Source organism: Pongo abelii, chromosome 20 (assembly GCF_028885655.2).
Source record: "Pongo abelii isolate AG06213 chromosome 20, NHGRI_mPonAbe1-v2.0_pri, whole genome shotgun sequence".
In the NCBI taxonomy this organism is placed as follows: domain Eukaryota; kingdom Metazoa; phylum Chordata; class Mammalia; order Primates; family Hominidae; genus Pongo; species Pongo abelii.
In genome coordinates, this window is record NC_072005.2 from 47,777,645 (window position 1) to 47,793,825 (window position 16,181).

Here is a 16,181-nt window from a genome sequence, read left to right on the forward strand (position 1 = left end):
TTTCCAACATAAGAAAATAGCTACACACATTTCAGTGTTTCCTTTTTGCAACAAGTTAACATAATTTTATTAGACCACATGTTATTTAGTTGTTGGGCCTTGTAAGGATTAAATGAGATCATGCATGTAACACTACAGTAACAGCCACATGATAAACGTCCAAATAATATTTACCTGTGCCTGGCACAGAGCAGGCACTCAAAAAATATTTTTTAGAGCATGTGACGCGCCATGAACCAGAGCAGCCACTTTAAATGGGCAAACGGGGATTTTTTTTTTTTTTTTTTTTTTTTAATGGTGAGACAAGCCCTGAGAGGGCAAATGGACTGCCTAAAGCTACACAGGTCAGCGGGGCAGGTAAATCTAAATTGGCAAAGTAAGGGCTGAGCGAACAGACTCCGACACTAGAAGACAGAGCTGAACTAACTTCTACTAAGGTCCCGCCTCTGCCGGTTTGTCCCGCCTTTATCTCCTCCCCTCCTCCAGCGCCTCATTCCCTTTTCGCTCGCCCCGGCCGTGCTGAAGCAATTTCCGCCCTGAGAAGGGTGGGGATTACGTCTCCCGCTCTCGCGACTCCTGGCGGTGAATGACAGCAGATGATAGCCACATTTCTCCCTCGCCCTTCCCCTAGGTTCCCTGTCACAGTTCCGCCCTTACTACGCCCACTTCCGGCCAGGGAACAGCCACTTCCACCCGGAAAAGGGGTTGTTCCGCCGGGGGGCGCCAGCTGTGGCCCACCCAGCCTGCCCCGTACTTTCGCCATCATAGTCTTCTCTACCACTGTTCCTTACAGCCACGAACGACGCAAACGAAGCCAAGTTCCCCCAGCTCCGAACAGGAGCTCTCTAGCCTGTATTACACTCCGGGAGAAGGAAAGGCGGGAGGAAACCTAGGCCTCCACGCCCGACTCCTTTGCCCTCCCCTTTACCTCTCCACCCCTCACTAGACACCCTCCCCTCTAGGCGGGGACGAAGCCACTTTCGCCCTGAGAGAGGCGGAGCCTCAGCTTCTACCCTCGCTCTCGCGAGCTTTCGGAACTCTCGCGAGACCCGACGCCCGACTTGTGCGCCCGGGAAACCCCGTCGCTCCCTTTCCCCTGGCTAGCAGCGCGGAGGCCGCACGGTAAGCGGGGGCTCCGAGTTGGACCGGGAGCGAGGCGGCAGGGCCGGACGCCGAAGCCGCAGAGCGCGTGCCTGAGGGCCCCGAGGCGCCCGGCGCGGGCCCGTCCCGCCCCCTGGAGCCGCGGCCACGTGCGAGCGGCAGGCCCGGACATGCCCGGTCAGCGCCGTTCGGGAACCGAGCGTGGGTCCCAGAGGGCAGCGGCGGGGTGCGTGGGGCGTTCGGAGTCCCGGGGCTGGGGAGTGGAGTCGCGCAGGATTCTCACACGCGGGGGCCGGGCTGCGTTAGTGCGATTCAGAGAGGCTGTGGGCGTCGGTGAGCTCCTTCGGACCCGCAGGAGCCGGAGCCTGGCGTTGAAGGGGCCGTGGGAAGTAACGAGGGTACCCCGGTTTAGGATGCGTTGGATCGAAAGGATTGGGGTGGGGTTCGTGCCCCTGGCAGTCGTCTCCACCAGGCCTGTGTTCACATGCTTGACTTTCTCCCGCAGATGCCTGGAGTTACTGTAAAAGACGTGAACCAGCAGGAGTTCGTCAGAGCTCTGGCAGCCTTCCTCAAAAAGTGAGTTTGGGGACTGAGGTTCAAAACGGGTGAAGGCTGTCGCCTTGGCCTGCCCGTCTGAGCCCCAGTGTTTGCCGGTCCTGGCGGGGGAGACTTGTTTGGGGCCTCCGTGGCTCCTTTCAGCGTGAGGCCTGGCTTGTGTTCCGGTTCCAGCCTTTCTTTGTATTCTGGGCACATCGTAGTTGTGTTGAGGGGAGGGCATTTGGGATATGGGGTAGTTTGTGGAGATGACTGAATCGTGCTTTTCCCACTGTTTTGGTCTTAGGTCCGGGAAGCTGAAAGTCCCCGAATGGGTGGACACCGTCAAGCTGGCCAAGCACAAAGAGCTTGCTCCCTACGATGAGAACTGGTTCTACACGCGAGCTGGTGAGAAACTTAGGTCTTTGGCTGGAGAGTGGGGAGCTGGGTGACCCCTGGCACAAACCATACTTCCCTGCCTTCTCTGAGCTCTTTCCTGCCCCAAGAGGGAGAGAAACCCTTGGTTGTGTCACCACTTGCTTTGTGTGATGTGACATTCAATAACTTGGTACTCCAAGTTTTTATGACATTCTAAGAGCTTTGTGAGAGGAGGACCTGTGTCTTTGAGCTTCAGGGGAAACCAGAGACAGATGAATGTTCATATTTTGCTTGCAGGTGGTTTAATCCTTTCTATATACATGGAGGCAGACTCCCTGGGTTTGGATCCATTTTTTACATCTGGCTGTGTGTCCTCTGGCAAGTTGGTTAACCTGCCTCTGTCTCCACTCTTTCATCCCCAAAATGGGACTAATTATTGTACCAGTACTGAAGTATCGCGAAGATTGAATGAATTTAAAGCAGAGTGTTTAGAACGTGTCTGTTGCATAGTAGTTATTCACCAAAAAGTCAGTTATCTTTACTATTGTTCAGATCATCAAGTTAGCCTTCTCCATGTCTCTAACAGGCTGTTTCTAACTAAATGGTTGGAGATCTGGCCAGGTCAGTCCCTGCTTTAAATCTTGACTTCTGATCTTATGGACACCCTACAACCTTGTGCCAGCCCCATCTCTTTTCGATCTTCCAATAATAATTTACGTACAGTCCTTGACTAGTGTTAGTTCTCACATGTCTTAACATTTCAGTACTCACTAAATCTTCACTTTCAGGAAGACGTAACAGGGTGGGCAGTAGCAGTGCCGTGTTATGTCAAGGTGACAGCCTTAGCACGGACCTTCACTAAGGGGCCTTGGCCTCTCCAATCTTAAACCTTCTGTCTCTGTGAAGTGGGGGCTCCATTCTGACCACAGCTTGTCTCCAGATAAAAAGTAGGTGGGAAGCAAGGTTTGGAAATCGGCAAAACTCCTCAATGACCCTGAAAAGAGTTGGCCTTGGTACAGGTTGCTTGGCCCTTCAGAATATGAAGCATTTTGTAGATTTGTGGTACACTTGTGCCTCAAATGTCTATTGGGGCCCACTCTTCCAGGCCATGGAGTGAGCACAGAGGACCAGCATAACTCAGCTGCAGCCTCTGAGGAGTGAAAGATGAACTTGCTGAGGTGGGTAGGGTTGTTGGCATACCACCTACCCACCATTTGTTTTAGACAGAAAATGGGGCGGATGAAGAGAAGCTGACTTCCCTGGGCACACAGCAGTGACAAGGCCTGGAAGTTACATATCCCCTCCACCTGTCCCCCCATCTTGCTTTGGCAGTGCCTCAAGGGTCAGTAGGTCAGAGCAGCTTTGGATCTAGGATTAGCCTTTCTCATTTGCTGGGGTGAAGACACATTCTGCACATACCAAATATCTCCAAAGTAGGACTGTATGTGTCTTGTACATTTTTTTTTTTTTTTAACATGGGGAGGGATTAATAAGAGATGGGATTAAAACCTAGGATAATAAACCTAGTTGCATCTGCTGGTCATAGTAGAGTTGCTGTGGTCCCTCGCAGCCCACAGTGGCCCTGCCTGGAAACCTCGAGCAGGATGTGCATCTTCTGCCTGCCTACTAGTCTCCATCACTTGGAGTACCCCAAAGGCCTCTTTTTCACCTCCCTTGCCCAGCTGCCCTAGCGGCATAGGATGGTTGTGTGGTAGACCAGAGGCCTGTTGTGTATATTTTTGCTGGGATATAACCACCCCCGTGTATCTACATACACAAGGGCAGAGTTGTAGTTGTGGCAGAAGCTGTAGCCTACAAAGCCTGAAATATTTCCTACCTGACCCTTTATTATTTATTTTCAGGGACAGGGTCTAGCCCTGTCACCCAGGTTGGAGTGCAGTGGCACAATTATAGCTCACTGCTGCCTCCTGGGCTCAAGTGATCCTCCTGCCCCACCCTCCTAAGTAGCTGGGACTACAGGTGCCTATCAGTCACTATGCCTAGCTAATTTTTTTTATTTGTAGAGATGCAATCTCACTATGTTGAACTCCCAAGCTCAAGCAGTCCTCCCGCCTCAGCCTCCCAAAACACTGGGATTACAGGCAAAGTTTACCAGCCTCTATTCTAGAATTTAACATGTTCCACCCAGTTTGGCAGTCAGCTTATACTAGTCATGGGAGTGACCTGTTTTACCAAAGAGGAAGCTGTGGTGCAGACAGGCGAAGTGACTTGCTGCAAGTTACCCTGGGAGGGCTTGGCAGGGTGGCTCTGTCCAAAACTAGGTTTCCTGCTATATTCCCTTTTTTCTACTCTAAGAGTCTGACCTATTTTGCCTCCTCAGATTTGAGGCTAAAGTGTCCTAAAGCTGTGCCCCTGCTGAGCAGGGCCAAATTGTGGAGACCTGTAGGAATGAATGTGAGGTAGACAGGTCTTAATCCTGGGGTTTGGGGGTAAAGAGGCCCATGGCAGAAGATGGGGCCTTCTTGGTCTTGAGGGTGGTCTGGAAATGGAGCAGAGCTGTAGGAGTAAGCAGTCCCAAGGCAGTGGTGGAGGAGGCAGGGCAAGGTAGAGGAAGAACCCGCAAAGACTTGCTCTCACTGGACGCTCAAGGCATGGCCGCCATGGGTCTTTATGAAGGGGGTGGTGCAGTGTAGCTCTGGACAGGCTTTTTTTTTTTTTCTTTTTTTTTTTTTTTTTTTTTTTTTTTTTTGTTTTAAAGACAGAGTCTTGCTCTGTCACCAGGCTGGAGTACACTGGTGCCGTCTCGGCTAACTGTAACCTCTGCCTCCCGGGTTCAAGCGATTCTCCTGCCTCAGCCTCCCGAGTACCTGGGACTACAGGTGCCCGCCACCACGCCCAGCTAATTGTTGTATTTTTAGTAGAGATGTGGTTTCACCATGTTGGCCGGGGTGCTCTCGATCTCTTGACCTCGTGATCCACCTGCCTCAGCCTCCCAAAGTGCTGGGATTACAGGCATGAGCTCCCACACCCGGCTGGACAAGCCTCTTGCTGTCTTAATTCTTTAAAGGACCTGCTGAAGATGGAGATGTGGGAGTCCAGTTTGGTGTCCTGGTGTGCGTCTGAGAGCAGCTGCTGAATTGGGATGTCTGGAAACACTTGTAGGTTGGAGGCTGCTCCATCTCTGGCTGCTGCGTGGCGCTGGGCACCCACTTGTGCTGTGATAGTAGAAAGAATGAGATCTGGGAGGCGTCACAGAAGTGAGTTAAGGGATGAATCAAGGTCAGGAAAGTGGTTTCTTACAAGTTCGGCAGAGAAGGGTCAGCTGGAGTGTGCTGGGGGAGTTCTTCCTGGCCTTTGACTCAGTAGGTCAGTATGGGACCACCAGTCTGGACTTTGCTGAGCTGTGATGACTCCTAAGAAGCTGTGCTTGGTTGGTCTGCCCCGTGCTCAGGTCCAGAGGGACCCTCCCTCTCGGTCTAGCAGGAACACAGCTGCTCTGCCTTGACCGTCAACTCACAGTAGAGTGGAGAGGGGTGGCCTCCTTTACAGTTCCCAGGTAGGGGCTGATTCCTGGACAGGGGTTCCTGAGAGGAGTGGGTTGCCATCCCGAGAATGCACACAGCAGAGGAGCAGAAGGCCTCTAGCGTGGAGGAACTGGAGGAGAACCCATTTGTGACAGCAACTTGCTCACAATTGGCCCTCATGAGTACCAGCTTTGGTGGCCTGCATTTGTGCAGCTCCACATCAAAAGCTGGGGCTGGAACCTTGGTCTCTAGGGGGTGAGGAAAAAGGTCAGTGTTTTAATAGAACGCGGTATTTCAACTCTTAGCATTTTCCAATTTGTGAAGTTAATAACCCTTCCTCTCCCTTCTAGTGGGTCAGAAAAAAATAATTAGCATGAACTGGGATAGCAAGGGAGGAGCTTGTAATATCTGACCAAGATTCTCCATGCCAAAAGGTTTTTATACAGCCTTAAGAAAAATTTAAGCCTCCGTTAAAGAACCTAATAGGCCTTTGGGAGGCCAAGGCAGGCGGATCGCCTGAGGTCAAGAGTTTGAGACCATCCTGACCAATGTGGTGAAACCCCGTCTCTACTAAAAATAAAAATCAGCCGGGCGTGGTGGCAGGCGCCTGTAGTCCCAGCTACTCAGGAGGCTGAGACAGAAGAATTGCTTGAACCCCGGAGGCAGAGGTTGCAGTCAGCCTGAGATCACACCACTGCACTCCAGCCTGGGCAACAGAGCGAGACTGTCTCAAAAAAAAAAAAAAAAAAAAAACCTAATAGGCTTTATGGGAGCTTGTTCTCTACCAGTCACTGTGCTCAAGGTTTAAGTAAAGTGTCTCCTTTAGTACCACAGCACAAACCACCTGGAGGATAGGTGGGTCCTGTGTCCCTCCTGAGGAGGAACGGTGTCGGGATTCAAGCCCCTGTCTGACCGCTGTGGGCGCTGGTCCCAACCCAACAAGACTGAGGCTGAGTGTACCATTTCTGGTGCACAGCCGCTTTGGGCATCTCTGTGCTTAGGAGTGTGTGCCTTACTCTTAAAAAGCAAGATAACAGAGGCCGGGCGCGGTGGCTCACGCCTGTAATCCCAGCACTTTGGGAGGCCGAGGCGAGCGGATCATGAGGTCAGGAGTTCCGAGACCAGCCTGGCCGGCATGGTGAAACCCCATCTCTACTAAAAATACAAAAAATTAGCCAGGTGTGGTGGCGTGTGCCTGTAGTCCCAGCTACTCGGGAGGCTGAGACAGGAGAATTGCTTGAACCCGGGAGGCGGAGGTTGCAGTGAGCCCAGACGGCACCACTGCACTCCAACCTGGGCAACACAGCAAGACTCCATCTCAAAAAAAAATAAAGCGGGATAACAAGAAAAGCTATTCTGCGTTCCCCAGTCCTGGGTACTGTAGTTCAAATGGGAGAGCAGGTCTCCACCCAGAGCCCCAGGGCACAGCCAGCTACAGGGCCCAGAGGGATGGCAGCAGCTGCTGGGTATTTGAGCTGGTCTGAAAGGGTGGAGGTTTCCAGTGATGTCACTCTCTGGCAGAAAGATTGTGGGGGGTGGCTTATACCAAGTGAGTCTGTCTATTGGTCCTGGTTATGGGCACTTATTACCAGGCAGTGGCATAGGGGGTAGGGCCTGGAGTGAGGTGGGGATTTTAAAGTGAGCAGATGCCAGAGGTAGCCAACAGCAGGGCTGTGCTCTTGGCCCCTAGCAGAGCATGGTTGTACAGTATCAGCTGAGCATTGGTTCCAGGATGAACCCCAGTACCCAAGTCCACAGATGCTCACCCTTACTATAAAATGGTGTAATATCGGGGCCAGAGGCCGGGTGCGGTGGCTTAACCCTGTAATCCCAGCACTTTGGGAGGCCGAGGCGCGTTGATCACAAGGTCAGGAGATCAAGACCATCCTAGCTAACACGGTGAAACCCTGTCTCTACTAAAAATATTAAAAAATTAGCCAGGCATGGTGGTGGGCGCCTGTAGTCCCAGCTACTCTGGAGGCTGAGGCAAGAGAATGGCGTGAACCCGGGAGGCAGAGCTTGCAGTGAACCGAGATTGCGCCACTGCACTCCAGCCTAGGCGGCAGAGCGAGACTCCCTCTCAAAAAAAAAAATATCGGGGCCAGCACAGTGGCACGCACCTGCAATCCCAGCACTTTGGGAGGCCAAGATGGGTGGATCACTTCACTCCAGGAGTTCAGCCAGAGCAACATGGCAAAACTGGGTCTCTTCAAAAATTATCTGGGCGTGGTGGCTTGCACCTGTAGTCCCAACTGTTCAGGAGGTCAAAGCTGCAGTGAGCTGTTATCACTGCACTCCAGCCTGGGTGACAGAATGATGCCCTGTCTCAAAAAAAAAAAAAAAAAAAAGATACAATATTTGCGTATATCCTATGTAGATGTTTTACTTCTGAGACAGAGTCTCACTCTGTCACCCAGGCTGGAGTGCAGTGGCATGATCTTGGCTAACTGCAACCTCTGCCTCCCAGGTTCAAGTGATTCTCCTGTCCTGCCTCAGCCTCCCAGGTAGCTGGGGTTACAGGGGGTGTGCCACCACACCCGGCTAATTTTCTTGTAATTTCAGTAGAGATGGGGTTTCACCATGTTGGCCAGGCTGGTCTCAAACTCCTGACCTCAGGTGATTCTCCCGCCTCAGCCTCCCAAAGTGCTGGGATTACAGGCATGAGCCACTGCACCCGGCCTGATCCCATATATTTTAAATCATCTATAGATTACTTATAGATTAATACAGGCCAGACATGGCACATACTTATAGTCCCAGCTGCTTAGGAGGCTGAGGCAAGAGGATTGCTTAAGCCCAGGAGTTCGAGGCTGCAGTGAGCTATGATCACACCACAGCACTCCAGCCTGGGTGACAGAATGAGGCCCTTTTTTGTGTGTTTTAAGAAAAAGCACTAATACGGTGTAAATAATTGTTACACTGTTTTGAATTGTAATTTTTTTCCCCTGAATATTTTTGATCCACCCTTGGTTGAGTCTGTGGATATGAAGGGCTGGCTGTATCTGGACCTGATCTCAGGGCAGGAGTGGGCTGGGAACAAGCGGTGTGCAAGAACTGTTTCTGGGCAGAAGCAGTCCACCCCACACAGACTACTGCCTGGCACTTGGCAATTATGGAAGAACCCCTAATTCCCTCACTTGATCTTTAGAACTAGAGGAAAGAAGTCACTTGAGCAGACTCAGACCAACTTGATGATCTCTGGGTCCCAGGAACAAACCAGACTCTGCTCTGAGCTCCAGAGCTAGGCAGGACCGTGTGATGGCTGAAATCTGGGTGGTTCCTGCATGTGGGCCCCGGTGCCATCACGGTGGCAGGACAGGGCAGTGCCTCCAGAGCTGTGTGACATGGAGCCAGTGAGTACCCTCTGGTGCCTCGGTTTCACTCTTGAGAGTAGCACTTTACACACGTGTTGAGTCCTCACAGTAACCCGGCCCTCGGGTGAAGCAGGGTGGAGAGATTGAAAAGCACTTGGCACAGGGCCTGGCAGATGTGTGCTCCAGTTAATAGAAGCGTGCAAGTGTTTCTGGGGAGGCTGGTGTGTCGACTGGATTTTACGGAGCTTTTTTTGCAGGCAAGGAGGCTGGCTAGGGTGGACCAGGGACTTGCCCAAGCCAGCCTTCCCTGTGTCCGCAGAGGGGCTGGTACACATTCCAAGCAGGGGGCATCCACTGCACAGAGTGTCTGCCCTGCCCTTGTTATCCTGAGCTCTCCAGACTGAGGTGGCCCAGAGAGTGGCAATAGGTCCCTTCACTGCTGCTTCTCTGGGGCCCATGGAGATGGTCACAGCTAGGCTCCACCCCTACATAACCTCAGGTTCAATTCAACAGCAGTGCTGCTGGGACAGTAACCACTAAAGAAGTTGGCACTGGAGATGGTGGGAGTGCCCACCCAGGGTGCAGGGCTGCTTGTCGAGGAAGAGCTAGCCGGGGGGTGGGTGAGGAGAGGGGGCTGTCAGTTTCTGGGTGTTAGTGTGTGTTTTCAGTTTCCCTTCTTACAAAACAGTGAGAATTAGCTGTTTACGCACAAGGAATTGTTTACTTGAGACCTTGATCAAGACCCTTAAATCTTCCTCTCACACTACCCCCAGCTTCCACAGCGCGGCACCTGTACCTCCGGGGTGGCGCTGGGGTTGGCTCCATGACCAAGATCTATGGGGGACGTCAGAGAAACGGCGTCATGCCCAGCCACTTCAGCCGAGGCTCCAAGAGTGTAGCCCGCCGGGTCCTCCAAGCCCTGGAGGGGCTGAAAATGGTGGAAAAGGACCAAGATGGGTAAGCAGGGTAGGGAGGGCTGCATTGATAGAGCAGCCTTGGGGCCCGGTCATCACTTCCCCAACGAATCGTCCTGCATAGTCTGCCCAGCCCCTCAGGCCTCTCCTATCAGAGGCAGGCAGGAGGGGATTCTGCAGAAAAGCAAACAGCGCGGGGCTTCACCCCGACCTCTCTGGCTGACTAGCCCAGGCTCCAGGAAGGTAATTTAGCGACTGTCTGCTTTCATTAGCCTGCTCGTTAACTTTTCCCAATTGATTTTTCGGGGCTTTTGATCTAAATGCTTGCACAAACGACACCCCGTCAGCTCCCAGGGGGGCTCCCACTACTGCCCCCAGCTTGTTAGAATGCACCTGACCAGGGCCCTCACTGGGACTTGGCTGGCGGCAGGTGGCTTCTTGAGAAGCCTGGCTCACAGCCAGGAGGGAAGGGGCTGAGAACAGGACCTGTGCTCACTGGGGCCTACATGACCCTTCCCTCCCCACAGCGGCCGCAAACTGACACCTCAGGGACAGAGAGATCTGGACAGAATCGCCGGACAGGTGAGGCCTGCATTTGGGGTGGGGCTGGGTCCCTTAGTCACTGCCCAAGCATTTCCAAAGCCCATGCTTTGTCAGACTTACCTCCTTCTCTGGAGGGCACAGCCCAGGGTACTGGTGGGGTCAGAGGAGGGCTGCCCAGAGACAGGAGAAAGGACAGTCCTGTCTGACTTTTCTTGCTGGTGCTGCTTAGAAATTTGGAGGCAGGCTGGCTGTGGTGTCTCGCCCCTATAATCCCAGCACTTTGGAATGCCGAGGCAGGCTAATTATCTGAGGTCAGGAGTTCAAGACCATTCTGACCAACATGGAGAAACCCTGTCTCTACTAAAAATACAAAATTAGCCGGGTGTGGTGGCACATTCCTGTAATCTCAGCTACTGGGGAGGCTGAGGCACAAGAATCGCTTGAACCCGGGAGGTGGAGGTTGCGGTGAGCCAAGATCACGCCATTGCACCCCAGCCTGGGCAACAAGAGCGAAACTCCGTCTAAAAAAAAAAAAAAAAGAATTGGAGGGAACTCCAGCCCAGGTGCCACTGGGCATCTATCCACGGAGCACATAGCTGTACCCGCAGATGACTCCGCCTCCCCAGGTCAGCCTGCGATGTTTCCCCTTAGTCCTCATGCATACTGAGCATCACATGGGCTGCTTGGGAGAGGTGGAGATAAGGGAGGGGGGCTGGTTCAGAACCCAGGTCTCCATTCAGATCCTGGCTGGCCGACACCCTGGGGCAGAGTGGCCACACCCCTGGTGCCACAGTCTCCCGTCTTGGCCTCCCTGTGGCCAAAATCTACCCTTAGCCACCTCAAGCATGGTGGTGAGGAGTCAGTGAGCTGTGGTACAGCAGGAGCACCCAGGGCCTGGCATGAGCTCAATTCTGTATCACTGACTCAGGCCTCCTAGGAGCCTTGGAGCATTTAGTCAAGTGTCAGAAAAGAATGGAAGGTGTCAGCCCTCTAGGAGTTGGGGGTGGTCTGGAAGGAGAAAGCTCTTCCAGGCAGAGTGGAGCTTGGCGCACACATCATTGCTGGTGGTTGGATGTTGACCTTCTCACATGGCAGTGGGCGGAATTTGGACTCCACTCCGCCACTCCCTTCTCTTTTTTTTTTCCTCTGTCGCCCAGGCTGGAGTGCAGTGGTGCAATCTCAGCTCACTGCAACCTCTGCCACCCGGGTTCAAGCAATTCTCCTGTCTCAGCCTCCCGAGTAGCTGGGACTACAGGCACACACCACCACACGTGGCTAGTTTTTATATTTTTAGTAGAGACAGGGTTTCACCATATTGGTCAGGCTGGTCTCGAACTCTTGACCTCAGGTGATCCACCTGCCTCGGCCTTCCAGAGTGCTGGGATTAAAGGTGTGAGCCACTGTGCCCGGCCACTCCCTTGAGACCCAGTTTCCACGTCTGTGAAATGGGGGGATACCCACAGTGAGAATTAGATGAGGTAGATGCATTTGAAACCACAAATCAGGGTGCCCACCTCTGGTGGGTAGTAGGTAGCTGTTACAAAGTGCCCCAGCAGAGACCTCCTTAACTAACTTTTATTCTTCCATCTTTTCCCACAGGTGGCAGCTGCCAACAAGAAGCATTAGAACAAACCATGCTGGGTTAATAAATTGCCTCATTCATAATCCTGGTCTGGGTCTCTTTTTTGAGTCTCTCGCTCTGTCGCCCAGGCTGGAGTGCAGTGGCACCATCTCAGCTCACTGCAGTCTCCGCCTTCTGGGTTCGAATGATTCTCCTTCCTCAGCCTCCCAAAGTGCTGGGATTACAGATGTGAGCCACTGCGCCTGGTCTGGTTTGGGTCTCTTGATAGTTCTTCAGGGGCATGAGGAAGAGGCGCTTCCTCCCTTCCCTTGGGTGAGGGGGCCCAGGGTGATTGGGTGGCTGTGTACGCGGCAGCCAGTGGGGCCTTCCCAGGTCAAACAGTTCCCATCTGGGTTTGGAGGAAGGACCCAGGGGCCCTTGTGGCTCACTCCCCCACATCCTGTCTTTGCAATTGTCAGAAAGTGAGAAACGAAAGGATGGCTGTGTGAGCTGTGACCTCAGCTGGGCCTGGGCTGCAGAGGTGGCTTCTGCTGGAGTAAAGCAAGAGGACCCAGGGTTCATGCTCTTCCCTGGAAGGTAGAAAAGGACAGACCACCAGGGAGCCTCCACTGCAAACTGACCTGTGCTGCCTGCACACTAACTCCTGGGCCTGCACAGGCTGAATGGTCCTTGAGCCTTCACTCTGCATCTGAGCGGTCTTGGACCCGCTGAGTGGCAGTGGCAGGAAGCCAGTGGAAGCAGATCCCTGTGCAGAAGTTGAATTCCCAGGGCGGCCACACACGGGCTGCGCAACCTTTGCAGTCCTGCACGACAAGTGGGATGTGGCCTCCACCCATGATTGGGCACCTGGTCAGGCTGGGAGATCCAAATAGCGCCCAGTGGGCAGCTGTCCGACCCCTGGAAGGGCAAGCCAGGAAAGAACCTTAGGGCCCGCTGTGACCAGATGTCCCTCCCAGTTGGGAACACTAAACTGGTTTGGCTAATATCTCCCAGGATTTCCCTGTCCAAGTTATTCCTGGGATCTGACCCATTTCCTGGAAAGGGGTGAGCCTGGGTTTTGAAGTTCAAACTACTTGAGTTTTAAATCACAACTCTGCACCTAATCCCATGTAACCCTGTGCACCCTACCCTCTGAGCCTCCGTCTCCTTGTTTGTAACCCTGCTAACTCCTGAGAGACTGGACAAGATGCCATGGAGAGCCTTGGCTCTGTGTAGCTCTGCTGCTGGACAGTTCAGTTGGCAGTCCCCAAACGTAAGGCATAAGAGTTTAAGAAGTATCGGCCAGGCACAGTGGCTCGCACCTGTAATCTCAGCACTTTGGGAGGCCGAGACGGGCTGATCACCCAAGGTTGGGAGCTTGAGAACAGCCTAACCAACATGGAGAAATCCCGTCTCTAAAAATACCAAAATTAGTTGGGCATCTTGGCGCACACCTGTAATCCCAGCTACTCAGGAGGCTGAGGCAGAAGAATCGCTTGAACCCGGGAGGCGGAGGTTGCAGTGGGCTGAGATCGAGCAATTTTAATCCAGCCTGGGCAACAGAGCAAGACTCCATTTCAAAAAAAGAATAAATAAAAATGTTAAAAGCACCGTTACAGCCAGCAACTGTGAAGTAAGTGCCGAAAAGTGCTTTGGAGGTAGATAAAGTAAGCTATAGGCTGGGTAACTTGCCAGATATCCCACAGCTGGAGCCATCATTTGAACCCAAGCAACACAGCTGCAGCCTGGACCTAGCCACTCCAAGGGCTCTGTGCCTCAGAAAAGAGGCCCAAAGGGTTGCACTCTAGCTGCAGACCACTCACTCCCCATTCTGGGCTCTAGTTTCCTCTTTTGACCGTTAATGAAAACATTTCCCAGAGTTGACATGAGAACTCAATGTCAAGTGTCCGGTTTGCACAGCAGCAGGCACTGCGCGTCCCAGGGAGGAAGCAAGGTCTAGGTGTCCGGAGCAGGCCTGCAATCCCGCAGCCGCGCCGCTCCAGCCACTGGGGGGCAGTAGAGGGCCTAGAAAGAGGCTCAGCCACCGAAGGCTCTTGAAGGCGAATTCCTAGGGCTTCCAGGTCTGGAGCCAGGCTTACTCATGGGAGGGGGTCGTAATGGGGAATTGAAGTGCAGAGGGGCTAGTGACCCCAGCAGAACACCTGGGGTCCTGGTCCCCAGGGCTACAGAACTGTCCTAGATACTGTGCCAAATGCACTGCAGAATATTCTTGCAGTCTTACCAAATGCGGGGTTTGTACCCATGTTACAGGAGAAAAAACTGAGTTTCAGATGACCAGTCAGTTGGTAGAGCTGAGATGTAAAAGAATCTTGGACTCTTGAGGCCCAGGCTCTTCTGCGTGGATGGCAATTGCACTTTTTTTTTTTTTTTTTTTTTTTTTTTTTTTTGAGACGGAGTCTCGCTGTCACCCAGGCTGAAGTGCAGTGGCATGATCTCGGCTTACTGCAAGCTCTGCCTCCTGGGTTCACGCCATTCTGCCTCAGCCTCCCCAGCAGCTGGGACTACAGGCGCACGCCGCCATGCCCGGCTAATTTTTGTATTTTTAGTAGAGACGGGGTTTCACTGTGTTAGCCAGAATGGTTTCGATCTCCTGACCTGATCCGTCCACCTTGGCCTCCCAAACTGCTGGGATTACAGGAATGAGCCACTGTGCTCAGCTGGCAATTGCACTTTTTTAAAATTCTGCACTCTAGGAGGCAGAGGTGGGCAGATCACTTGAGGTCAAGAGTTTGAGACCTTGGCCTGAAGTGGTGGCTCACACCTGTAATCCCAACACTTGGAGAGGCCGAGGCAGGTGGATCACCTGAGGTCAGAAGTTCGAGACCAGCCTGGCCAACATGGTGGAACCCTGTCTCTACGAAAAAATACAAAAATTAGCCGGACATGGTGGCAGGTGCTTGTAATAGCAGCTACTCAGGAGGCTGAGGCAGGAGAATCGCTTGAATGCAGGAGGTGGAGGTCACAGTGAGCCGAGATTGCACCATTGTACTCCAGTCTGGGCGACAAGAGTGAAACACCATCTCAAAAAAAAAAACAGAGTTCGAGACCAGCCTGGCCAACATGGTGAAACCCTGTGTCTATTAAAAATACAAAAAAAAAAAATTGGCTGGGCATGGTGGTGCACACCTGTAATTCCAGCTACTTGGGAGACTGAGACAGGAGAACAGCTTGAACCCAGGAGGCAGAGGCTGCAGTGAGCCAAGATTGTGCCACCACTGCATTTCAGCCTGGGCAACAGAGCAAGACTCCATCTCAAAAAAAAAAAATCTGAAATACTTCAGGCATGCAAGTATTTAACATTCAGTATTCATAATGTAAGAAAAACCTATAAAGCACAACCCAGTTTAAGTAACACAGGCAGGGCAGGGTGCAGTGCCTATAATCCCAGCACTTCAGGAGGCCAAGCCGGGAGAATCACTTGAGGTCAGGAGTTCCAGGCCAGCCTGGGCAACACAGTGAGACCCCGTCTTTACAAAAAATTTAAAAAATAGGCCGGGCGCGGTGAATCATGCCTGTTGTAATCCCAGCACTTTGGGAGGCCGAGGCAAGTGGATCATGAGGTCAGGAGATTGAGACCATCCTGGCTAACACGGTGAAACCCCGTCTCTACTAAAAAAATACAAAAATTAGCCGGGCATGGTGGCATGTGCCTGTAGTCCCAGCTACTCGGGAGGCTGAGGCAAGAGAATCACTTGAACCCGGGAGGCGGGGGTTGCAGTGAGCCAAGATCACACCATCGCACTCCAGCCTGGGCTACACAGCAAGACTCTGTCTCAAAAGAAAAAAAAATTTAAAAATACCCAGGCATGGTGGTGTGCACCTGTAATCCCAGCTACTTGGGAAGCAGAGGCAAGAGAATCACTTGAGCCCAGGAGTTTGAGGTTATGATCGTATGATCGTGCCACTGCACACCAGCCTTGGCGACAGAGAGAGGCCCTATCTCTTAAAAAAAAAAAAAAAGTGGCCAGCCACGGTGGCTCCCACCTGTAATCCCAGCACTTTGGGAGGCTGAGGTGGGTGGATTACCTGAGGTCAGGAGTGCGAAACCAGCCTGCCCAACATGGTGAAACCTGGTCTCTACTAAAAATACAAAAATACAGCCAGGCGTGGTGGCGGCCGCCTGTAATCCCAGCTACTCTGGAGGCTGAGGCAGGAGAATCGCTTGAACCTGGGAGGCGGAGGTTGCAGTGAGCCAAGATCGCGCCACTGCACTTCAGCCTGGGTGACAAAGCGAGACTCCATCTCAAAAAAAAAAAAAAAAAGTAACACAGGAAATAAAACCAAGACAAGATGAGCTCTCTCTCTGTATCTCTGTATGTCCCTCCCCAGA

General features: G+C 52.6%; 2 protein-coding genes across 4 annotated transcripts in view; both read left to right on the forward strand.

Annotated features, from left to right (window-relative positions):
* The window catches only part of LOC103888610 (CEA cell adhesion molecule 6), a 913,736-nt gene that overhangs the window by 106,428 nt on the left and 791,127 nt on the right, over positions 1-16,181 (forward strand). The window lies entirely within an intron of this gene.
* On the forward strand, positions 1,087-11,934 carry RPS19 (ribosomal protein S19). Of its 3 annotated transcripts, none has more exons than XM_024236324.3 (6): positions 1,087-1,278; positions 1,607-1,677; positions 1,943-2,043; positions 9,586-9,769; positions 10,254-10,308; positions 11,869-11,934. In XM_024236324.3, exons 2-6 carry the CDS (start codon positions 1,607-1,609, stop codon positions 11,893-11,895), a joined length of 438 nt encoding a protein of 145 aa, XP_024092092.1. In that variant the 5' UTR covers positions 1,087-1,278; the 3' UTR covers positions 11,896-11,934. The 3 variants fall into 3 exon arrangements, with proteins under 3 accessions (XP_024092092.1, NP_001126089.1, XP_009230927.1); NM_001132617.1 differs by having other exon boundaries at positions 1,088-1,122; XM_009232652.3 differs by having other exon boundaries at positions 1,093-1,327.

Bases quoted from the DNA above. Each gene is read 5' to 3' on its own strand.
- RPS19 (XM_024236324.3), top strand. From the start codon at position 1,607: ATGCCTGGAGTTACTGTAAAAGACGTGAACCAGCAGGAGTTCGTCAGA. The intron at 1,678-1,942 runs GTGAGTTTGGGG...TTTTGGTCTTAG, and splicing joins CTGGCAGCCTTCCTCAAAAA to GTCCGGGAAGCTGAAAGTCC. The intron at 9,770-10,253 runs GTAAGCAGGGTA...CCCTCCCCACAG, and splicing joins GTGGAAAAGGACCAAGATGG to CGGCCGCAAACTGACACCTC.